Below are 24,701 nucleotides of genomic sequence, written 5' to 3'. Positions count from 1 at the left end.
GGTTGCAAAGAGTATTTATGGCATAATCTAATTTATGTAAAAAAAAAAGAAAACAATGTATGTTTGTATTCAAAGCTTGCAGGATATACAAAAAATTGATATCAATGATTAACTATGGGGAGTGGCAAGGAGAAGTGTTGAGTGGGTGGGGAAAGAGGTTTTTATCTGTACACTATGAAAATGTTTGAATTTTCTTAACCATGAGCATATACAACTTTTATAATAAGCACTGGGCAATACTACTACTACTACTACTACTACTACTAGGTTGGACTACCAAGCCACTTAGGTCAGACAAGGATGGCTCTGCTCACCACACTGAGGGCGCAGAAGAAACCCCACATTGTCTGGTTTCTTTTATATCAAGAACCTCTATTTGTCCAGCAGTCAAGTTAAGGTTAATTATTCACATCACAATGATTCATGTTACAATTTTTATTTTTATTTTATTTTTATTATTTATTTATTTATTTATTTATTTATTTATTTTTTTGAGACAGAGTCTCGCTCTGTCTCCCAGGCTGGAGTGCAGTGGTGCGATCTCTGCTCACTGCAAGCTCCGCCTCCTGAGTTCCCACCATTCTCCTGCCTTAGCCTCCCAAGTAGCCAGGACTACAGGTGCCTGCCACCGTGCCCGGCTAATTTTTTTGTATTTGGTAGTAGAGACGGGGTTTCACCGTGTTAGCCAGGATGGTCTTGATCTCCTGACCTCGTGATCCACCCACCTTGGTCTCCCAAAGACCTGGGATTACAGGAGTGAGCCACTGTGCTCGGCCATGTTACAATTTTTAAATAAAATTCACATATGGTCCAAACTCTTTGAGTGCCTTTGAAACATCTGACCCATGCTTTAGGAGCAGGGCTCATGCAATAATGAAGATGTTCTTTGTTTTGTTTGTTTGTTTGTTTGTTTCTTGGAGACGGAGTCTCACTCTGTCACCCAGGCTGGGGTGCAGTGGCGCAATCAGCTCACTGCAACCTCTGCCTCCGGGTTCAAGTGATTCCCCTGCCTCAGCCTTCCAAGTAGCTGGGATCACAGGTGTCCGCCACCACACCCAGCTAATTTTTGTATATTTAGTAGAGATGGGGTTTTGTATATTTAGTAGAGATGGGGTTTCATCTGTTGGCCAGGCTGGTCTCGAACTCCTGATCTCAGGTGATCCACCTGCCTCGGCATACTGGCATGAGCCACAACACCCAGCCTGTTTTTTTTGTTTGTTTGTTTCTTTGTTTGTTTTTGAGATGCAGTCTCACTCTGTTACTTGGGCTGGAATGCAGTGGCTCGATATTAGCTCACTGCAACCTCTGTCTCCCTGGTTTAAGTGATTCTCCTGCCTCAGCCTCCTGAGTAGCTGGGATTATAGGCGCCTGCCATCATGCCCAGCTAATTTTTATATTTTTAGTAGAGACAGGGTTTCACCATGTTGTCTAGGCTGGTATCGAATTCCTGACCTTAAGTGATCCACCCGCCTCAGCCTCCCAAAGTGCTGGGATTACTGGCGTGAGCCACCGTGCTGACACTAAAGTGTTCTTGTACACAGGGTATTGTCTTACAGTACAGGGAACCTGGATTGGAGTTGAAGGCAGATTTTTTTCAGAAGTTGGGGTGGAAGGATGAGAATGTGAGTGTTCAACTTGAGAGGAGAAAGGGTAGGTGTTGGGGAAACCATCACTTGTATAGGGATTCATACTTCGCTTTGTAAAGTTATTTTTACCTGTGGTCTGTTTCTGTGTCCACATAATAACTGCAATAATAACAAATATTTGAGAGGTTAGACCTGAGCAAAAGCCTCATTTTATTAAACAGTGGGGCCTGGTGATTGTCCCATAGTCTGTCATCAGGGGTGTCCTGACTAAAAGAAGGGGCAAGATTGTGTCTTGGTCACAGAGGGATCATCACCCTTCCTCTCTGCTTCTACTCCCTCCAGCCATCTCGGCCCTAAATTGCCAACACAGGCATATTCCATTGGATTTAAGCCTTTCCTTCAGTCCCATCAGCACGAATTGGGCATATGGAATCCAGAGGTCTGTGAGTCACACTTTCTTAGGGCACTCTGTACAAGTCTAGAGAAATGACCAGAAGGGGAAGGAAAGGAAGGGGCCCTGGGGTCCACCCAGAGCTGATGAAGAGGCCCTAAGCCTTACAAAGGTGGAGGCATCTTCAGGTGTGTGTCAAAGTACGAAGTTAACTGTATAAATTAGTGCAAGTCCAGCAAAACCCTGGATTTCCCACGATGATTATTTTGAAACAGTTTAAACATTTTATTTTAGATCTCTTTCTCTGTTTTTTCCCTGAAAGCCCGCTGGCTCCTAGGTTGGCTGTTGCCCTAGGCACAGCTGAACCCGCCTGTGGTTCTGCACTCAGAGATGCAGAGAAGGCCGGAGCGTCCCGGAGAGGCTCAGGACGTCAGGGAGCTGAGGGCCTAAGATAAATAAAGTATAAACAACCGCTGTTCGAGACTCAAGTCTCCTGTCCTTTCGCCTCACGCGGGCCGCGCGCTGGCCAGGGGCGGAGCTGGATCCCAGGGAGCCGCTGTCTCCGCTTCGCCGCCCTTCGCGCGCTCCACTTCAGCCTTTCAGGGTAAGGCAGGAACCCTTTTTCCAGACGGCAAAGAAAGGAAAGACTTTGCCGGAGAAAGAGGCAGCGAAGGTGAAGATGGGCTCCTGGGTCTGGGCGTTGAGGAGGGTCACCCGTCCGGCCTCGTAGTCCAGGGTGACGCCCACATAGCGCGGGATCTCGCTCAGCTGCAGGTCGGTGCCCGGTGAAGTGCTGGCCCAGCACTGCTGGTGCGAGATTATCACCGCCCAGAAGCCGTCCTCGGCGCTAAGGCCCATCTCCCCCTTCCTTCTCACCCCCTCCTCGGCCACCCCCACCATGCAGCCGCCGCCGTCGCCGAGCTGCAGGTCAACCTGCCAGCGGTGGCGCCCCGAGGAGAAACCCGGGAAGCCCAGCACCGCCGGGAGGCCGTCGAAGCGCAGAGGGCTGTCTGGCAGGTTCTTCTTCTGCCGGGTGTACCTCACTGACTTCCTGTCTGCCGAGAGAATCAGGCTCCGGCTGGCGGTCTGAGGGTCCAGAGTGATGACCCCTAGAGGGAGGAGAGCGCAGACATCAACAGCGGGCAGCAACCACAGATGTTCCTAGAGCAGGCCACGCGCGTGGGAGGCAGAAGGAATACTGGAATTGGGCAGCCTGCCATTGGGCTCTGAACCGCCCTTCTACCTAATCAGCCAGTGGTGCTGTAAGGATTTGCTTCTCAAAGTGCAGAGGGAGGGACCAGCAGCATCCCCATTGCCTGGGAGCTTGTTAGAAATGCAGAATATTGGGCCCCATCCTACCCTACTAAATCAGAATCTGCATTTTAACAGGATCCCTAGGAGACCTTTCTGCATATTAAGTTTGAAAAGCACTGATCTATACCAGAGTGAGTGAGGTGATGCTTATGGAAACAATTTCTAAATTAAGCACCAATTTAAAAATATATGTGATTTTAAAAAAATTGCACATTTGTTCAAATCAATAAAGAGTCCAGCACAATACTGCTCAAAAAACTAGGACTTGATAAGTATTTTTCAACCAGTAATATCTATACAAGTAGATGACATTAATTGAGCACTTACTATGAGTCAGGTAATACACCAAGCTCTCTGCATGTGTTAATTCATTTAGTCCTCACAGCTACTTATGGGACAGGTACAGTACCTTTTTCTTTTTTTTTTTTTTTCATTTTACTGATGAAGAAAATATTGTGGGACAGAGGCTTAATAACTTGCCCAGTGTCTCAGAGAACTCAAGCAATGAAGCTCCAGAATTCATGCATTTTATTGCTCTGTTTGCTGCCATGGATTGAATGGGTGAATGGAAGAATGACTCCCCAAGTCCCAAGCTGTTTACCTGAATCTGTTTCCAGATGATGCGCCAAGTTTTCTGAGGGAAGCAGAAATAGAAAGAGAGATCTGTGACTTATTACTTCTTATAGGCACCCCCAGGGGCAAGGTGTCTTGAGTACAATGTGAAGATGAGAACAGAAGCCTTGGCTTCTGCTGTGGTCTAGTGGAGGAGAAGTGGTCCTCACCCTCCTGGCATCTCAGTCCCGCACCTGTCCTTAGGGAGTGGAGGAGATGCTCTGGGAATGGTCCCCTGAATTAATTGAGATCACTAAGGGAAGGCTCTGGGGAGGGAAGAGGTCTTGAGCCGGGTTTCGAGGGCAGAGAAGGATGGAGATGGGTGGAAGGCAGGAGGGCAGCTAACGGGACTGGGGAAAACTGCGGCCCCTTCCCCTTTACCTGAGAACATCCTCATCATCTCTGGGAGGGTGAGTATTTTCCTGTGGAAATCACGGATCTTCTTGACAAGGTCAGGAGAGATGGCCTCAGGACTCACAAAAGTCTTCATCTCACACCTGCAGACAGGTTTGGTAACCAGTTAGGTCCAAATTCCAAAAACAAATGTTTGGGTGAGACCAAGTGAGGCTAAAATCAGACTGAAGAATGATCTTGGCGTCTGTGGTGAATAATCAGATTGAGTATCGTTTCTTTACTTTTGCTGGAAATGTGTAGTTACTAAAGTAGTAGGCATTTCAGTTAAACCTAAGAGGAACTAACGATAATTACTTCTCAAGAATTGGAGGTAGGCCCCTTTAGGAGAATGTTTGGGTCTGTCGGGGCCGAGGGACAGAGATCATTACCCCTTTTGACCTCTAGAGGGCAACAGGGTACCATTTGGAAACAGCCTTAAACTACCCTTGTGTATGCTGCTATTTGTAAAGGAAAAGAGGCTAGAAGGGAAGAAAAAAAGGATAAACGAAAATACATATTGCAATGAAAAAAACTCCTGATTCTGGTCCCAGCTCAGTCCTCATTAGAGACTTGCTGCGCTACCTCTTCACCCCCCGCGTCTGAGTTTCTTCATCAGACTGGAAGATCCCCAAGCCCTTCTAGATCTAAACCTCTAATGCTCTTTGAAAAGCATGTTTGGAGACACTTCCTGATTCATGGACCCTGGGTTTATCTTCCCTGCATGTAAATAGGCACAAAGCACGTGACAAGTATTCCCTAGTCACTACACCTCTCCTCATCTCAGTGCAGACTACTAATGCTTATAGCAGAAAGGAAAGGAAAACGCCATGCATTTACAATGCCTCTGGCTCCTGGTGGCTGTCCTTTTACAGTAGCATTAGAAAATCCTGAAGGAAACCAGAGATGTGTGTAAAAAATGAATGAATGAAAGAACAGGTTGGTATTCCCGGTCTCCATGCTTCTCACAGTCTACAGAAAGTATTCCTCCTTTGAATTACATTTTAAATGGTGTTAGATACTGACTCAAGTACTAATAATTTCATAGATTAAATAAATGTTCCTGTATCAACCTAAAAACATGATTATTATTTATAACTTCACTTCTAGGGGAAAAATGTGTCCCCAATACCAACCAATTTAAAAATGAACCTTTAGAACGCAAATCTTTAGTGAGTTTGGACTGTTTGTGGATGGTTGAATGAGACAATGTGTCTGCCAGAGTGCCTTTGCTTTCCTGGAAGAGGGGAAGTAAGTGGGTGACAGTAAGTGACCCTGCCCCTTCGCCTTCAGTCTTGATGTTGAGTAAAAGGAGGCAGGACTGGGGAAGTGGGCCCTACCTGCTCTGGTTGACTCTGACGTCCTACAAAAGAAAGACAAGAACATACCTTTAGTTTCCATAAGTCCTTCCTGTCAGGGATTCTGTACATCCTTTTTTTCCTTAAAATATGAGCTCAAAACTGTCCTTCTGCAGAGAGTTGTCCTGTTTAATTACCTACTCATTAGATTGTTCTTTAACACCATGTTTTCTTACTAATTTGGGTCTCTGTAGTCAGTTCATTTGTGCTGGTTTCCCTGTTTCAGCCTTATCGTGGGGGTGGGTTGTGTCTGCAATGATTAGGAGGTGGTGGAGAGCAGGGGCCTGTCTTCATTTATCAGCTGGACCTGATATGAACCAGGATCACATATTCACAACCACAGCAGACACCAGTTATTGAGTTCTTTCTGTGTACCAGTAACCATGCCAAGCATTTTACATGGATTGTTTCTTATAATTCTGCAACAACTTTATGAGGGAGGTGCTATTATTTTCCCCATGCTTAGAGAGGTTAAGAGACTCAGTCAAGTCACACGATTAGAAGAGCCAACATTCAAATCCAAGACTGTCTGACCCTAAAGCCCTTAACATGACCACAGTGTATGACTTGGGCAATTCTCCAGCCCCTCTGGGTCTGCACTCCCTTAACCTCTCTCCACTTCCCTTTCCTGCTTCTCTCCAGCCCACAGCATGGTGCCCACCCACTTCCCCATGGAGTCCCTCTCGTATCACATGAAGTAATGAGGTGTCTCTCACTTGTAGAAGCTCACTTGCTGGCTGCTGACACTTCTCCTCCAGCTCCCTGACCTGGGCTCCAAGCCGGGTGACTTCCTCAGAGACCTTTGTGATATATTCATCCCTCTCCTTCCAAATCTGCTGTTCCAGCTCCTGCAGCCTGGCCAGCAGGAGACACCGCTGTTGCTCCAGCTCCTGCTGCAGCCTCTCAAAAGCTGCTTCTACCTGATGCTTCTTGTTTTCAATCTGAGTCTGCAAGGGATAAAAAGTAGACATGATTAGGAAGGGGCTCAGAGATAGCTTCCAGGATGATCATCTATATATTTGTTCTTGATTAACAGGGATAGAGAGTAACTAGTTCCAAAACTTATTCTATTTACTAATACACCTAGAAGTAGATAGGTCTCAGGATGAACTTACAAGTGATGAGGACTGTGCTACTGTCTTAGCTAGAGATTCTGATAATAATACTACATTATGCTCTCAGAATTACGTTGAACTTTTCAAAAATATTTCCACAACTACAATACCATCTTAACCCTACTATACCTTCTTAAAGTTAGGGGGGAAGACTGTAGTCATTTCTTAGAGGCAAAAGGAAGTTGTGATATGAGTCAACACAACTTAGTGGGAGAGTGTGTAATTTTGGTTTTAGCCATGGAAATCACCAACTACAGGGCATAGTTTGATGAGAGCTGAGGGGATGGTGGAGAAGTTGTTTTGTCCCCACACTCTCTCCTTGGTCAAGGTACTAGAAATCCCCACACTTGCGATTCCTCCATAACTTTATAGCATGAAAAAAGAGGCATGAGGGACCCAGATGTAGCCACACCATCAGCCTACTGTCCTCAAGGTCAGCCTGTGGTCAGGACTAGAATCCAGACACTAATATACACCTTCTGACCCCAAGCTTCCCATCTGAAAGTGGTGTGTTCAGGCAGACAGACTAGGATGGAAAGAACAATGAATTAAGGGTCAAGAAATCCAGGTTCATTATGAAATTGCACTTTGCTATGTGGCCTTGGGAGCATTGCTTTTCTGGACCTCAGTTTTCTGCTCTGTAAAATGTGATATATAAGATGGATCTTGGATTGCAAGGCATCAGAACCACTTCTAGTGCCCATGGTCTGAGATCCCAAATGCCTTTGTGCAGCCACAGGAAGGTGAATGAGAACAGTTTGCCAGGAAACAGATACCAGCCAACAGGTTTCCCCAGAATCTCTTAAGAAAACCTTCAAAGGAAAAGGTAGCCAGTGAAGTGGACTGTACCAGCAGCACTTGAAGCTTCTGGTCTTCTCGACACTTTACATCCTCAATCTCATCTCTCTCCATGCTCAGAGCTTCCAGTCGACTCCTGAGACGATCCTATGGAGAGAAGAATGGGTGTATAGAGGTGACTGAATTAATAATTCAACTCACAATTATTAGCTATCGCATCTTGGGCACACTGGTAAGTGCTGAGGGATTCAAAGGTGGAAAAGGCCCAGTCCTTATACCTAAAGAGAGATCACTATCTCAGGAAGATGTCAGTGTCAAGTGGTTAAAATACAGATAGATAAATGCAGTAGTCCAGAGGTACACACAGTAAGATGGGAACACAGAGGACAGCTCTGCCTGTAGGCCTAAGGGAAGGTTTGGAAAGCAGATAACATTTACAGTGCACCTTGAAAGATAAGATAAATTTCCAGTTGAATAGACAGGGAGAGAAAAGGACTTAGTGCCCACAGATGTGAAGGACCTCTTCAAGGAGAACTACAAACCACTGCTCAAGGAAATCAGAGAGGACACAAACAAACGGAAAAAACGTTCCACTGTTCATGGATAGGAAGAATCAATATTGTGAAAATGGCCATATTGCCCAAAGTAATTTATCGATTCAATGCTATCCCCATCAAGCTACCATTGACTTTCTTCACAGAATTAGAAAAGAACACTTTATATTTCATATGGAACCAAAAACAAGCCCACATAGCCAAGACAATCCTAAGCAAAAAGAACAAAGCTGGAGGCATCATGCTACCTGACTTCAAACTATACTACAAGGCTATAATAACCAAAACAGCATGGTACTGGTACCAAAATAGACATATAGACCAATGGAACAGAATAGGGGCCTCAGAAATAACTCCATACATCTACAACCATCTAATCTTTGACAAACCTGACAAAAACAAGCAATGTGGAAAGGATTCCCTGTTTAATAAATTGTGTTGCGAAAACTGGCTAGCCATACGCAGAAAACTGAAACTGGACTCCTTCCTTACACCTGATATAAAAATTACCTCAAGATGGATTAAAGACTTAAATATAAGACCTAAAACCATAAAAACCCTAGAAGAAAACCTAGGCAATACCATTCAGGACATAGGCATGGGCAAAGACTTCATGACTAAAACACCAAAAGCAATGGCAACAAAAGCCAAAATTGACAAATGGGATCTAAACTAAAGAGCTTCTGCACAGCAAAAAAATTATCATCAGAGTGAACAGGCAGCCTACAGAATGGGAGAAAAAAAACTGCAAGTCTATCCATCTGACAAATGGCTAATATCTAGAATCTACAAAGAACTTAAACAAATTTGCAAGAAAAAAACAAACAACCCCATCAAAAAGTGGGTGAAGGATATGAACAGATACTTCTCAAAAGAAGACATTGATGCGGCCAACAAACATACAAAAAAAGCTCATCATCACTGGTCATTAGAGAAATGTAAATCAAAACCACAATTAAATACCATCTCATATCAATTAGAATGGCGATCATTAAAAAGTCAGGAAACAACAAATTCTGGAGACGAAGTGGAGAAATAAGAATGCTTTTACACTATTGGTGAGAGTGTAAATTAGTTCAACCGTTGTGGAAGACAGTGTAGTGACTCCTCAAGGATCTAAAACCAGAAATACCATTTGACCCAGCAATCCCATTACTGGGTATATACTCAAAGGATTATAAATCATGCTGCTATAAATACACATGCATACGTATGTTTATTGCAGCACTGTTCACAATAGCAAAGACTTGGAACCGACCCAAATGCCCATCAATGATAGACTGGATAAAGAAAACGTGGCACATATACACCATGGAATACTATGCAGCCATAAAAAAGGATGAGTTCATGTCCTTTGCGGGGACATGAATGAAGCTGGAAACCATCATTCTCAGCAAACTAACACAAGAATAGAAAACCAAGCACCACATGTTCTCACTTGTAAGTGGGAGTTGAACAATGAGAGCACATGGACACAGGGAGGGGAACATCACACATCAGGGCCTGTCAGGTCATGGGAGGCTAGGGGAAGGATAGCATTAGGAGAACTATCTAATGTAGATGATGGGTTGATGGGTGCAGCAAACCACCATGGCCCGTGTATACCTATGTAACAAACCTGCATGTTCTGCACATGTATCCCAGAACTTAAAGCATAACTTAAAAATTTTGTATAAAAGAAGAGGACCTAGTGCCCTGAATTGTAAACTTAAAAAGAGAGAGGTGGAAGAAGGGGAGAAGAGTATTCTAGGAGGAAGAGACTATGTTCAAAAAGTACTGGAAGCAGGAATGAATAAGACAGTTCAGGAAAATAACAGCAAACGCAGCTCAGTCTGGCTAGACATATGGTGCCTTGAGGAGGGTGGCTGAGCGATGAGGCAGGACGGGGAGGAAGGATCCCAACTACAAAGGGCCTTGAATGTCTTGCTAAAGACACTGGACTTTCTTTGGGCACTAGGGATACATGGGAGGATTTTGAGCAGAGGAGTGACTTTGTGTTTTACGAGGATCTGTCTCCCAGCGGATTGGAAGGTGACTGGAAAGGGTGGGAATGGAGACAGGGAATGCAGTTGAGACTGCAAAGTCTGGGCAAGAGATAGGGAGAACCTGGCTGACAGGATAAGGCAGAATTAAAGATTTGGGAGATGTTTCTAAGGAAACCACTTCCAGACCTGGTGACTGGTTGACAAGAGAGAGATCTGAGAGGCTGACGGGAAAATGCCCCAAGATCAGATGGGAAATTCTCACAATTCTGGATGACTGCCGCCCTCCCTTTCTCAAGAAGGAGAGCAGTGCTAGCAGGTTCCCCAGCTCCTCCCTCCCCTCTGTGCCCTGGCAGTCAGGGCCCTAGAAATCCCATTTCCAGTCTAGATCCTGGGAGAACAAACTCACCCTGCCCATAATCTGCAGAAGATTCCACTTGCACTGCAGCTTTCTTTCCATAGTGAGTGAAGCCAAGGCTACAGTTCTTTGCACTCCATCTCTGAGGTGTCCTCTGAGAGCTGGAGCTGAAGTTCCCCCCAGACCAGGAACTAGTACACATCCAAGTGGAGCCTATCTGCCTTCAGGCTGGGAATGCCTGGAAAGTCCCTATAACCTTAGGGTTCCCTGATGTGGAAGCCAGGTCTTTCATCCAGATCCCCACCTGATTTCCTCCCATCGTAACAGGACATCATCCTGCCCCAAATAGGCCCTAGGTAAAGTCACACTTCTTACCCGGTAGGGCTGAATGGCTTCGTCCAGGAATCCCACGGTGTGCGCCTGATGGGTGGGACCTTCTCTGCAGAACACACAGAGGAACTCGGCGTCGTTCTCACAGAAGAAGTAGATCTTCTCCCCATGCTCCTCGCAGTAAGTCTCTCCCAGCGGGCCCAGGGGCACAGGGGCTATGGGAGTCTCTGCCTGCTCCTCCTCTTGGCAGAGCGGGCAGAGCAGGATCTTGCCCGAGGACTGGGCCCCCATCTGGGAGAGCGTGGGGAGGCAGAGCCGGCAGAAGGTGTGTCCACAGGGAGCGGTCACCGCATCCTCCAGCGGCCCCACACAGAAGGTACAGGCGGGCAGCTCGTGGACCACCTTCAGGGACGGGGTTGAGGGCATCACGGTGCCTTCCCCAGCCCGTCCACTCCGGCCTCCTTCTCAGACCACGCGAATTCCCTTTCGCTGAAATCGAGTCACACTTACACGAATCGCAGAGGTAAAGGGCTGCAAGGCAGAGAGAGAGAGAGAGAGGAGAGAGAGACAGGAACGCCAGCACAGGAAGCCACCTGGCTCCGCCTCTTGTGCTCCCTAGAACCCTGGCCACCACCTATCAGCGGAGTGGGTCCAAATTCCAGGGCGTCTTGAATTACCCAGAATTTCCCAGTGGCGGCTAAGTAAACCAGTTCTTTACTCCTGGCTCCTTCTGGTCACTAGGGTGGAGAACAGAACACACCATGAGGTCACAGGGAACTGGGGTTTCCTGGAATCTCTAGACCACAGTGGCTGGGGAGAACTGGGTAGCAGACGCTTCCTGTCAGATTGAGCAGGTGGGTGCCATAAACTTCTAGCTTTGAGGCGTGCCCACAGCATCAAAGTCCAGTCTGGAGTGAGAGGTGTGGACTTCGGGAGACTCTGTGGGAAGTGTGTGGGCGGGACGCTGTTTCCACACTGCGGGTCGGGTGTAAGGATTGCTCATCGGGACCCCTCTTCTCCCCTTTCCTCCCTCACCACATCTGCCCATGGTGGCCCCTCCTACGGTCCCAAATCCCCCGCCACCTGGCACAACAGTCCCCGCAGCGATTCGGGTAACACTGGACGATCTTATTTATTTATTTATTTATTTATTTTTTACTGTAGCAGGGAGAAGGCAAGAAACCGTAATGCAAATGATTTATGTTGATACACGTTAGAAAATGATTAGTCAAAAAGATAAACAGTTTCAGCCACATTTATCTAGGGTTTAGTATTTTTATATCACTACATTCAATTTTAATAACCCTCTAGGCAAACATTATTACCTTCATTTTACAGAGAAAGAGATGTAAACTGACTTTCCAAATGTAAAGTGACTTTCCAGAGGTCACAGGGCTAGAAAGTATCATGTCAGGGAGGAACCCAGTCTCCTGGAGTAAAGCCCTATGCTCCTCCCACACCCCACGCCAGGACCAAGATCAGCTGCCACAGTCCATCCACGCACTCACATCTGTGGATAAAACCAGGCCTTCCCACATTCTCCCACTGGGTGATCAGCCTAGACCCTTGTGGTTGCTCCCTTTTTACTCTAATCACTTTATCTCCTCCCTTTCCCACCCGATCTCTGCGCTTCCTGCCACGAGTGCAGCCCAGGAGCCAATTTGTCCAATACAGGAGCCACCAGTCACACGTGTCTACTGAGCACTGAAATGTGGCCGGTCTGAATGGCGGCGTGCTGTATATATAAAATACACACCGGATTTTTTTTTTTTCTTTTTCTTTTTCTTTTTTTTGAGATGGAGTCTCGCTCTGTTGTCTAGGCTGGAGTGCATTGGTGTGATCTCGGCTTACTGTAAACTCTGCCTCCTGGGTTCACACCATTCTCCTGCCTCAGCTTCCCGAGTAGCTGGGACTACAGATGCCCACCACCACGCCCGGCTAATTTTTTCTGGTATTTTTAGTAGAGACAGGGTTTCACCATGTTAGCCAGGATGGTCTCGATCTCCTGACCTTTTGATCCACCCACCTCGGCCTCCCAAAGTGCTGGGATTACAGGTATGAGTCACCGCAGCCTGACCTACACACTGGATTTCAAAGGCTTTGCACAAATTAAAAAAATGTAAAATATCTTATTAATAACTTTTTATAAGGATCACATATTGAAATGATAATATTTTGGAAATATAGGACCAAATAAAAAACATCATTAAAATTACTTTCACCTGTTTAGACTATTTTTATATGGCTACTAGGAAATTTTAAATTGCATATGTGGCTCACATTGCATTTATGTTGAATGGCATTGCTTGGAAGACATAGATCTGACAGCAAATTATTTACGGTCACTCACCTTCTTACTTGTGTGGCTTGGGCAAGCTGAATAACCTGGCTGGGCCTCAGCTTTCTCATTTATAAAATGGAGATCCTAATAGCACTGATGTTGCAGAGCAGACACAAAAATAAGATCATACTTTTAAATTGCTTATATCAATGTAAGATGTGCCGTCATTGTAAATAAATTCTGGCCATTGCTGGTTTTCTTTCTCCTCCCCAACATAGGGAATATTCCAGCCTCTTTTGAGGCTTGCAGCAGGCCAGTTGAGGCATCACCATTTGAGTTGCTGGTGCAGTGTACTCCCTGGCACAAGGACCTTATCTGAGCCTCACACTCTCCTGCTTGCTGATGGGCAAGCCCTGGGCTGGCTGATATCTCCAATCTCTTTGGAGACAGCTGGCCATATTGCAGGAAAGGCTGGAGTGGCGTCTCCACTCTGTGACCCAGTCTCCCACCTGCCCCCAAAAGAATATTTCTTTTGACAGTGGACAGCTGACATATCACCACTTTCCTTCTGCTGTGAGTGTATCTGGATGGACAGAAAGGAATGGCCAGCCCCTGGTTATGGTCATCTAAGATCACCTCTGAAATGCTGTGAGCCCCTCTTCCTTCCTCTCCTCTGCTATTTCCCATCTCTGCTGTTGGCAGAATAGAATCCTGGTTGCCAGATATGCAAGTGTGTGATGATATGGGTGCTGGTGCATATTTAATATGTACCTGTGTCCAGCCATGTGCACATGTGGGTGTGTGAGTGTGTGGCCCAGCCCTTCCCCCATGGCCAAGCAGGGAGGGTGGCCTTGAGGAAGCCATAGCAGCATGGCCTCTGCTGCCTCTGTGACCAGCCTGGCAGATGAAGTCAACTGCCCCATCTGCCAGGGTACCCTGAGGGAGCCGGTCACTATTGACTGCGGCCACAACTTCTGCCGGGGCTGCCTTACTCGCTACTGTGAGATCCCAGGCCCAGACCTAGAGGAGTCCCCTACTTGCCCACTCTGCAAAGAACCCTTCCGTCCTGGGAGCTTCCGGCCCAACTGGCAGCTGGCTAATGTGGTGGAGAACATTGAGCGCCTCCAGCTGGTGTCCACACTGGGTTTGGGAGAGGAGGATGCCTGCCAGGAGCACGGAGAGAAGATCTACTTCTTCTGTGAGGATGATGAGATGCAGTTGTGCGTGGTGTGCCGGGCGGCTGGAGAGCACGCTGCCCACACCATGCGCTTCCTGGAGGATGCGGCGGCTCCCTATAGGGTAGGAAAGGGGAACTGGGGGATCCCAGGGTGGACTGGATAGGACTAAGAGAAACAGCAGAGTTGTGGATTATTTAGGCCACCCGGAGGCCAAATTCTTTCTCCTTACTTACATGATCACCCAGGCAATAGACCCAGGCATGGAAAATTATGTTTATGTTTTATGTTTTTTTGAGTGTGTTCTGTGTTCACTTGTGGCCAGCAGATAATGGGAGTTCAACAAATACTTGTTGAATGAATGAGTGACCAAAACATGAGTGTGTATGTCTGTGCCATGGATCAGGTGTGTCTGAAGTTTGTATCTGAGGGAATGGTTGTACAAACAGTGTGTATATGTGTTAACATTTGCATGTTTAGAAGTGTGTCTGGTGTGTTTGTGTGGGAGTCTGAGTATGTATGTATTTGAGTGTGTGGGTGTAACTCAGAGCTCCTGTTTGTGAAAAATTCATGTTTACATATATTCAGGTTGGGTAAATATATGTGGCATGACATTTTATCTGTCATTAAATGAGTGTGTGCTAGTTTTAGTTGTTTATGCATTGTGTTTATGAATTGTGTTTTAGTACAAGTCTGTGTGTGGATGTCTTAATTAGTTAATTAGCAACTGATAGTGAGAATTCTAATTTATCTTTGAATACACGTATTTATAATGTGTGTGTACCTGTTCCTAACTCTATTCTGGAGCAAATAATTTTGAAAACAATTTATCAATCATTTTTACATTACCCAAGTTTCTTCTCCCCTTTGGAGTCATACACAGATAATTGATTCCAGTAACAAGGGAGGGTTATTATTTACACATGTTCCTTTGGGATGTGTCGGAAACTGGAATGATTTCGGTGCAGGGCATATCAAACTCAGGACAGACCCCAGATACCACTTACCCGAAGCAAAACATGATAGAATATTTAACCTGAAGAAAGACTCAAGTGGGAAAACCAAGTCACAGCCTCTAGTGGCACAGGATAAAGGGGAAAGTCCTGACCCAAAGTCTTGGAGACAAATCAAGAGGAACAAGACCTAAAGGGACTAAGCTGTCAGGGCGGTGAAGGCTCGGGGATTGTCAGCTAAGGAAGAGACTCCTCTCCTGGGGCCATTTCATTCCTGGAGGCAGAGGGTCAGATGACAAGACAACCCTGAACAAATCGATATCCATCTTGAGTATTTTATGTTCCTTCTCCTCAGGAACAAATACATAAGTGTCTTAAATGTCTAAGAAAAGAGAGAGAGGAGATTCAAGAAATCCAGTCAAGAGAAAATAAAAGGATGCAAGTCCTCCTGGTAAGTCATCACCCCCTCCCCAGGTTCCTCCCCTTCCTCAGGGTCCAATGTCTTCCTGAAACTGAGGCAACATAGATTATAGGGCTTTGAAGTTATTATGAGTTTAAATCCTGACTCTGACACTAACTCTATGACCTCGAGCAACTCTCCAACTTCAGTTTACTTATCTGTAAAATGGAGAGTAAAAATCATCATGATCTCATTGAATTACTGTAAGTATTAAATGAGACTGTGACAAGTAGCTCAGGGCTGTGCACATAATGTGCTTTTCATACAAGACAGGAGGTAGGGTGTCCCCACCACCTCCTCCTATACCTCCTCTAAGCCCTACCCCTTTTAGAAGCTGCAGCAGATGGTGCTGAGACAGCACTGTGAGTCTTGCCCCTTGAAGTGGGATGACAGGTGAAAAGGAAACCATGACGCAGTTCCAGATCTACCTGGGGACAGGGTAGGAGGAAGAGGAGCAGAGGGAGAAGAAGGAAGCAAACTTTCTCTTGGGCTCTCCTCCTGCCCCCTCAGACTCAGGTGTCCACCAAGAGACAACAGGTGATTTCTGAGTTCGCACACCTGAGGAAGTTTCTAGAGGAACAGCAGAGCATCCTCTTAGCACAATTGGAGAGCCTGGATGGAGACATCTTGAAGCAACAGGATGAATTTGATTTTCTGGTTGCTGGAGAGATCTGCCGGTTTAGTGCTCTTATTGAAGAACTGGAGGAGAAGAATGAGAGGCCAGCAAGGGAGCTCCTGACGGTGAGGCTTGAACCTGAACCCTGCCCCACCTGTGCTGTCCTGTGACTCTTGTATCTTTGCCTTGCCTAAGTCATGTCTCCCTGACTCACACATCTCTGTATCCCAGATGGGAGGTGGGTCAGAGGACCAGAAGGTCTCAATTCTGGTTCATGCTTTTCCAAGAGTTCCCTGGTTACTTTTTGCTCTCTGGTCTCCACCTCTCCATCCCACCATCTGCCAAAAAGGGAGGATACTTCCCTTAAATATTTCACAGGGCTTTTGTGAGGATCCAACAGTGAGATGGAAGTGAAAGTAACACTTTGAAAAGTATTAAGCACATTGCAAACCATTCTCTATAGCCTACATGTCACCATCCACCAGTCAGGAAGTTTGTGCTGGTCTATTTCACTTCCTCACACTGGAGGAGAGTTACTGGGGTCCCCACAAGGTATAGGAAAGGCAGCATGACTTAGAAGGATGCCCTCAGACTGAGAAACAGGAGACCTTGGTATGAGACGTACTTTGCCTCTAATGAGCAGGGGAAGGTCACCTCATCATCTTTATCTAAAAAATAAAGGCTTTGGGCTCCGATCCCCAGAGGTGGGTGAGTCCCAATGCTCTGTGACTCTACACATCTGGTATCCTTTTCCTGTCCAGGGCTAGAAATATATTTTGTATTTTCCAGTCATAAGAAAAGTAGGAGGAACCTGGGCAACATAACAAAATTCTGTCTCTACAAAAAAAAAAAAAAAAAAAAAAAAAAATTAGCCAGGCATGGTGGCACACCCTTGTAGTCCCAGCTACTTAGGATGCTGAGGTGGGAGGATCCCTTGAGCCCAGGAGGTTGAGGCTGCAGTGAGCCGTGATCACGCCACTGTATTCCAGCCTGGGCACCGGAGTGAGACCCTTTCTCAAACAAACAAACAAACAAAAAATAAATAAATAAAATAAAAATTTAAAAAAGAAAGAAAGAAAAGAAAAATGGAAAAGAGAAGCTGGAAACTGAATCCTTGGTATCTCTTTCTCCTAGGATATCAGAAGCACTCTAATAAGGTAAGCAATATAGTTTCTCTCTTTTCTTTTTCTATATAAATATACATACATGTACCGCATGCCTAGTTATTGCCACACAAGTATGTAACATTCTCACTTAAGAATGTAAATTTATGTATAAACCTCTATATACCCAAATGCCTTCTCAGGTGTACCCAAAGATGCCCAAAAATGGGCAGTGGGATTCATCCATAGGAAGTATGTCTGCCTGCAGGAACTAGCGCCTTCATGCCATTTTAGAAGATGACCGGCTGAGTCTGGAGACATTATTAAGGATGATAATTCCCAGACCCAACCATTTCTGTGCCCCTAGATGTGAAACCAGAAAGTGCCGGAAACCAGTGGCTGTGTCCCCAGAGCTGGGCCAGAGGATTCGGGACTTTCCCCAGCAGGCCCTCCCGCTGCAGAGGGAGATGAAGATGTTTCTGGGTAAGAGAACCCCAGGCCTCCACAGAGCACAGGTGGCCATGAAGCCCGGGTTTAGGAGTGGACTCCACGCTCCACTGCTGAAAGGTGTGACTTTGGCAAGGTTTATTCGTTCCTGTGCCTTGATTTTCTTATTTGCAGATTTTTATAAAACCTGCCTATTAGGATACTGTAACGATGAAGAAAGAGAATAAAGGTGAATATTTCTGGTGAAAAAGTTAAACTGATTTTAAAATAATTCAACAAATCTGATCGGTGGTCATTAAGCAATATGAAAGATAACGATTAACAGTATATCATTCTTAATAAATTAAAAAATCCCACAGCAACATTTGTAATACGTGATAAGTTTTTGATGATGAGCATTGTTAATTAATAGCCAGCCACAGTATTTATCTTGACCCTGTGGTAGCTGGCCCGTCCCTCCCTCCTTCTCACTTTCCTTCTGTTAGTCTGGCTCTCAGAGTTGGACGGTCCTGCGGGGACTGTGCTCCATTTCCTTTTCCGGAACAGGGAGTGGTGGTAAGGGGCGGGAGAGGGTTTGGAATGAGAGTCAAGAATGGGATATGGCTCTCTGCCAACCACCTCCTCACTAATCGTGACAGAATGAATGATGACACCAATTTTTAAATGACTCATCCACAGTGATGTCACCCTAGAAGGACTTTTCCCATAAGTCCATTTCCTGCAAATATTTCCAGTGGCCTGGCAGTGAAGGAAATTTTACTCTAATCAAAGGCTGACCTTTGACTCTCCCCAAAATTATTTCCAAGTGGAATACTAAATAAATGAACCCATTTCTCTATTCATTAAGCCGATATTTCTTGAGCATTTACTATGTCCTGAGCTCTGTGGGTACAGAGGTGAGCAAGGCAGACATGGTCCCTGTTTGCTCAGGACTGGGGCAGTGGGGCTCCCAGCAGCAGCAGCATTGCCCAGGAACTTGTCACAAATACAGATGTTCAGCTTCACCCCCGAGCACCTGAATCTGAAACAGGTGTGTTTTAGCAAAAGCGCTCCAGATGATTCTGATGCTTGGAGCCCCTGGCCTGGAGGATTCCAGCTTCCATTCTTCTTGTTGTCCCTTCCCTCTTCTGGGCCTCAGTTTCCTCATCATTAAGTGTCTGATGGTTTTGTAAGACTAATAAAATCTCATCCTGGTTTATTTTCTTTACAGAAAAACTACACTTTGAGTTGGACTATGAGCCAGGTAAGCAGCCTATGTCAGGATAGGAGAGAATGAGAAGTCCTTGAAAAGGAGAGACAATTTTGCAGGATTCTATCTGAGCACTACAATAGTCATAATATACACCCATGCATACATACGCATATCATATATATTAAATATACACATATGTGCTTGTATAGAATACATGTGTGTATATATGTGTGGGTGTGTGTCACATTCTTTGTAAGGCTCTCAGGAGAAGCCTTACATCCTGATCTGCACATGTTGAATAGATAGAAAGATTAACACAGAATGGGATAAGGTCCATTTGGGAATGCTTTCTGGATAAAGGGGACTTTGATCTGGGTTTATAATCACATCTTTAGAACTGTGAAGAACCCCTGCTTCCTCTCAGATGTCATTTCACAGATGACAGAAGGAGGGTGGCCTATGGGTGGGAAAGAAATGAACAGAAGAGACCCCTTCAAGGCTGTCGTTTCTCAATCAACCAGCCTAAGAACCTGGGAGTCACGGAGTTGTTGGAGGGGGTTCTCTAACCCATGGATGGGCCTAAATTTATGGAAGCTTCTCAATTTATGAATACTAAAAGTAACAAAATGCAAAGCTCTGCAGCAGCTTTTGGTGTTAGAAAGTGATCCTCAGACTCTGACAATTTCAGAATTACTGAGGCAGAGTGAATAACCCAGGCGTGAGCCAGAGAGCCTGCCAGGAGGGAAGACTATAAATGAGTCACCAGTGCCCTGGGAGGAAAGCAGGGAGGAATCATACAGTTTGGACTGAAGGGGGAAATGTCTCTGCACTCCGGGATAGAGACGGGAGGAGGGGAGAATGTGGTGTATTGGCCCCAGGAGATCCGAGCTGGCACACACAGCTTTGGAAGCTAACCAATTTGCGATGAACAGAAGAACTTTCCCAAGGACCACATGGAACTAAACGAGAGCTTTCACATCTCTGAGGCAGGCTTTTCAGGCTTTACATGTGCACGAATCACCTGGGCATCTTGTTAGGATGCAGATTCTGAGAGTGTATTTCAAACAAGTTCCCAGGTGATGCCACACTGTTGGTCCATGTAGGCACTAGACCTGTTTTTGGTAATAATAACACTAACAGGTAGGGCCCAGGGGGAGTTTCTAGGCCTTCCTTGGAGGTGATAGCATGTCTGCTGACATCTGTCCCTTTTGGTTATCCCCACAGCTCACATTTCTCTAGACCCTCAGACTTCCCACCCCAAGCTCCTCTTGTCTGAGGACCGCCAGCGGGCTCAGTTCTCCTACAAATGGCAGAACTCGCCAGACAATCCCCAGCGTTTTGACCGGGCCACCTGTGTTCTGGCCCACACTGGCATCACAGGGGGGAGACACACATGGGTGGTGAGTATAGACCTGGCACACGGGGGCAGTTGCACCGTGGGCGTGGTGAGCGAGGATGTACAGCGGAAGGGAGAGCTTCGACTGCGGCCAGAGGAGGGCGTGTGGGCTGTGAGGCTGGCCTGGGGCTTCGTCTCGGCTTTGGGCTCCTTCCCCACACGGCTGACCCTGAAGGAGCAGCCCTGGCAGGTGCGGGTGTCTCTTGACTATGAGGTGGGCTGGGTGACCTTCACCAATGCTGCCACCCGAGAGCCCATCTACACCTTCACTGCCTCCTTCACTAGGAAGGTCATTCCCTTCTTTGGGCTCTGGGGCCGAGGGTCCAGTTTCTCCCTGAGCTCCTGAGAAGGAGCAGTTACCTACCCTCCTCTAAGTACAGGACTCAAATCAACCCAAGAACCATGTGGACTTGATCCCTGGCTGAGTCACCTGGACGACTTGGAATAGAAATGACTGCTTTAGAAGATGGGATGGGGCCGGTTGGTAAGGGATAGAGGAGAGGACACTCAATCTACTGATCAAGCCCTTTCTTCAATGCCCAGTGGATGGCCAGGGTACCTGGGTACTCAGGCTGCTGCCAGCTCTCCTCACCACCATCCTTGCTAGGCACAAAAGTAGCTGCATAGACAGAGCACTGGATTTGAAGTCAGAAGACCTGGGTTCTTGAAGAAGCCTTGTAACCAGTTGTATGACTTAAACAAGACATCTCACCTCTTTTCATCTTGTTTTCTTCCAATAATGTTAGAGTTGATGTAATCACATTCTCTAGAACCATTTATTTTGTGTTAACTATGAACCAAGCAATGTGGTAGCCACTGGTGACTTGAAAATATATATATTTTAAAAACCTGTTATGTATCTGAAAGAGCTCTTGGGAAGACAGAGAAACATAAAGAGGAAATTACAGCACAGTGTGGTGGGTGCTATGGGAGGTCCAACCACAGCATTATGGGAGCTCAGGGGAAGGGGCGTAGCCCAACCTGGAGGGAGAGGGTGAGTGGGGGATGGCTTTCTGAAAAGGGTGGTCTAAAGGATGTCTATGGTCAATAGGGAAAGAGGGGAAGAAGTATCTTAAGAAGAGGAAACAGCAGAGAACTGGCTGGATGAGCTGTGACCCATGGAGCACTGGGTCATCTCCATTGTCCTCATGGGCAGATGTGTGCCATCCCCAGCTGGCACCACTCACTGCCTCCTTCCTCCTGGTGGTGCTGCTTCTGGCTGAGATGAAGGTGCAGGCAGACATAAGGCATAGCCATAAATCATAACCCAAGAACCACACTCAGCCCCTGGGGAAATTGTCTTCCTGATCAGTTGATTACCATCTGAGGTCAAGAAATGAGATAGTGGAAGCAAATGGGTCACAAATAGCTCAGCTGTGGGCTCAGAAATTGCTAGGTAAAAGAATTCCAGAAGAAGGCCAGGGCATAAGTTGGATGACCTATGACCTTTAGCCTAAAGACTTGAGACTACCCTAGTTACGACTACAGTAGTGACATCTGAGAAATGGGATGGAAGAGTGACCATGTTTTATTTTCTACTTCTTTTCAATATTGTATTTCATTTTGCATAATCATGCCCTTCACTGACAGACTCTTCAACATCATCTCTGTTTACTCTGCTCAGATGTAAACTACAATGCTCTGTCATCTCCCTACTGGGTGTCCTGGGAGGAGGGGAGCCATCCAGGCTGCAGTCTCTAAGGCAGAAGGCACAGCGTGCTTAGGCCCAAGCTTAGAATTCAATTGAGAAGTTCTATTGTTCATCCTTAGCTCAGCAGGTAGAAAAGAGGGGGAGATCAGAAGCCAGGGATTAGAGATTGAATTGCTTTCCCTGGAAGTGTGCAGTATCTCATTAAAATGTTGTATATTCAAAAAAATGTAGACACACACAAGTGCCTATATAATGATAAAACATATCCAAAACACCCAAACCTGTGATTCCACTCAAAAGTAGATCCTATTTTTCTGTTTATTTTTATTGGCTTTAGCCATGTCTTTTGAAAGGACTATTATCCTCTAAAATGTATGTGTATGAAGATCCTGGCTTGCTGTTGGGGAGCTTTACACACCTTGTGTCACTTTATCTTGCTAACTAGCCAAGATCATGCAACCAGTTCATCCGTGTCTGACCCAGGAGCTCTTAACTGCTGTGCTGCGCTGCCTCATTCAGAGAGAGATGCCTGCATGGGTCCTGGTGATTATTTTAATGCTGGCTACACCCCCACAAGTGACTTGGATTCAGAAATACAATTTATATTTCTTCTTTTTAAATTATTTGATTTTTCTTTTAATAGTCATATGTCAGTGAAAACAATTTATATGTCTTACACTGAGAAATAAAACTGCTCATAAGTGAAAACGATCATGTTGGTCTGTCAGTACCTGCTTCTCCCTTAGGGTAATTTTACTTGAAGTTTACTTGCTTTCAGAGTACAGAGTCAGCACAAGGGAAGTGGATAGATCCTAAAACCTGGTAACTTCAAGATAAGGCAGCTTAATGAACCTCCTTGCTCTGCTGGCCGGAAGTGGGACTCTGGGTTCCCTCCCCAGGAAGTGCTCAAGTCTAGAGGCCCCAGAGTCCCAGCTGCCCTTTCCGATTCTGAAAGACTGTTGCACACTTGTAACATCCACAGTTTACATCTCATTTTTCACAGCTTACATGGTAGCAACCTTTTCTACTGCAAAGAAGTGAGACCCACTCAAGTTAGTTCAAATAATAGGTAAGTTTATTATAAGAGCAGAAATAAGGAAAATGGGATTTTCCAACATGAGCCAGTCCTCGTGAGAAGCTATGTCAGGGGTGAGTGAGTTGGTGGGGTCACCACTTGTTGTGTAGGAAGAACTAGAGATTCCAAAAATGTTGATAACAATAACACACATAGAACTCATTTTGGCCAAACACCATAATAAATATTTGTATATATCAACTCATTTAATCCTCACAACAACCCTGGGAGGTAGATGCTGTTATTAATATGCCCATCTTGTACATAACAGAACTGAGACATGTGGAGGCTGAGCAGCTGGTCTCAAATCAGCCGATAGTGAGTAGCAGAGCCAGCATTTGAATTCTTGTGGTTCGGCTCCTGAGTCTCTGCTCATGACCATTGGTATGTTGTATGCCCAGGACCTACCGGTAAGAAGTGGGCTCGAAGTTCAAAGAAACGTGAAGACTGGATCTTCCTGCAGCTCTCAGTAGCATGGGTTGTGGACACCTGTTCCAATACATCGTGGCTGCACATGCAGTTCTGATTCTCTCTGTGTCTGCTCTTCTTGCCAACTAATGACACATTCATCAAGGATCCCTTCTGAATCTCCAAGAGGACCTGATGGTTTCAGTTAATTACTATTGTCCCTCTTTGATAAGGTCTTCTTTGACAGGTGACCTCATAGACTTGTTTGGCCAATTATCTGGTGTTCAGACTCCCACCCCGGCCCGATCATCTGCAGTCACGTCAGAAGGGACCAAGGGGGGCCTGGAAGGCATCTTCAGTATAACTGACTTCTATCCTGTGGAGAGACCCTGGGGGCTGTCAGTCTCCTCCCACTCCTGGTACAAGTTCTCTTGGTGACATTAACTCCATCTGGGATGCAGGAATTGCTAGCTGTCACCTTCAGGGGTGTTCTTTCCTTGGCTAATGTCTTGCTCTTAGATTTGGGATCTTATGTTTCTCTGAGATCTGCAGCTTCACGCCAAATAACTATACCTATTTTCTGAACATCTACACTAGGCTCTTTCTCCTCCCCTCTCCTTCCAACCCCCAACTCTCTGCCCCAGTACTTCTTGTGCAAACGATCCAGACTGGCTTTCCTTAGACACCACTTCTCCCTTCATTCCTGACTCAGAAACCTCACTATGTCTTGGTGTCATCCATTTAGTCTGCTGACTTCTGGTCTTCCCCATTCCTGAACATTCCAGCCTAACCAGGTCGGTTTCCTCACACTCCTACAAAGGTGCTGTGGCTTTTTCCTACCTCTACGCTTTCATTCATGTGGTTACCATGACCTAGAATGTTCTCACCTTCCTCTCCCACTTGTCCAATCCCCACCTCCCCCACAAAACCTACTCTGACTTTTCCAGCCTCTCTGTGTCTTTCCTCTGAATTCCCAGAGCACTTAGCCCCTGTGATTCCTAATTCAGTGCAGTTACACACTCTCTTCTTATTCTGTGTGTGTTTAGTCATAGCTCCACAGCTAAATTATAAACTTCTGGATGGGGAAGTGGAATTTATTTGAATTTTTTTTATCATTCCATACTTCATTTCAAAAGGGGAAGTGGCTTTTTAAAAA

General features: G+C 45.9%; 3 protein-coding genes across 5 annotated transcripts in view; 1 reads left to right on the top strand and 2 right to left on the bottom strand.

The window, feature by feature from the left end:
* Nucleotides 1-24,701, bottom strand: part of LOC104668434 (HLA class I histocompatibility antigen, A-30 alpha chain) — a 329,434-nt gene that overhangs the window by 106,097 nt on the left and 198,636 nt on the right. The window lies entirely within an intron of this gene.
* TRIM15 (tripartite motif containing 15) lies at nucleotides 2,242-11,396 on the bottom strand. The gene is made up of 7 exons (XM_010368172.2): nucleotides 10,834-11,396; nucleotides 7,616-7,711; nucleotides 6,368-6,598; nucleotides 5,634-5,656; nucleotides 4,285-4,400; nucleotides 3,893-3,925; nucleotides 2,242-3,086 (listed from the first exon to the last, which is right to left on the bottom strand). The coding sequence occupies exons 1-7, from the start codon at nucleotides 11,212-11,214 to the stop codon at nucleotides 2,569-2,571; spliced, it is 1,398 nt and encodes a 465-aa protein (XP_010366474.1). The 5' UTR covers nucleotides 11,215-11,396; the 3' UTR covers nucleotides 2,242-2,568.
* On the top strand, nucleotides 13,543-22,771 carry TRIM10 (tripartite motif containing 10). 2 transcript variants are annotated; one of them, XM_030928088.1, is made up of 8 exons: nucleotides 13,543-14,368; nucleotides 15,553-15,648; nucleotides 16,168-16,398; nucleotides 17,408-17,430; nucleotides 17,744-17,859; nucleotides 19,034-19,066; nucleotides 20,240-20,415; nucleotides 20,955-22,765. In XM_030928088.1, the coding sequence occupies exons 1-8, from the start codon at nucleotides 13,940-13,942 to the stop codon at nucleotides 21,036-21,038; spliced, it is 1,188 nt and encodes a 395-aa protein (XP_030783948.1). In that variant the 5' UTR covers nucleotides 13,543-13,939; the 3' UTR covers nucleotides 21,039-22,765. The 2 variants fall into 2 exon arrangements, with proteins under 2 accessions (XP_030783948.1, XP_030783947.1); XM_030928087.1 differs by having other exon boundaries at nucleotides 20,240-22,771.

This window comes from Rhinopithecus roxellana, chromosome 4, assembly GCF_007565055.1.
Source record: "Rhinopithecus roxellana isolate Shanxi Qingling chromosome 4, ASM756505v1, whole genome shotgun sequence".
Taxonomy (NCBI): Eukaryota; Metazoa; Chordata; class Mammalia; order Primates; family Cercopithecidae; genus Rhinopithecus; species Rhinopithecus roxellana.
Note: the sequence above shows the minus strand (reverse complement) of the source record. Positions and strands in the feature narration are given on the sequence as shown.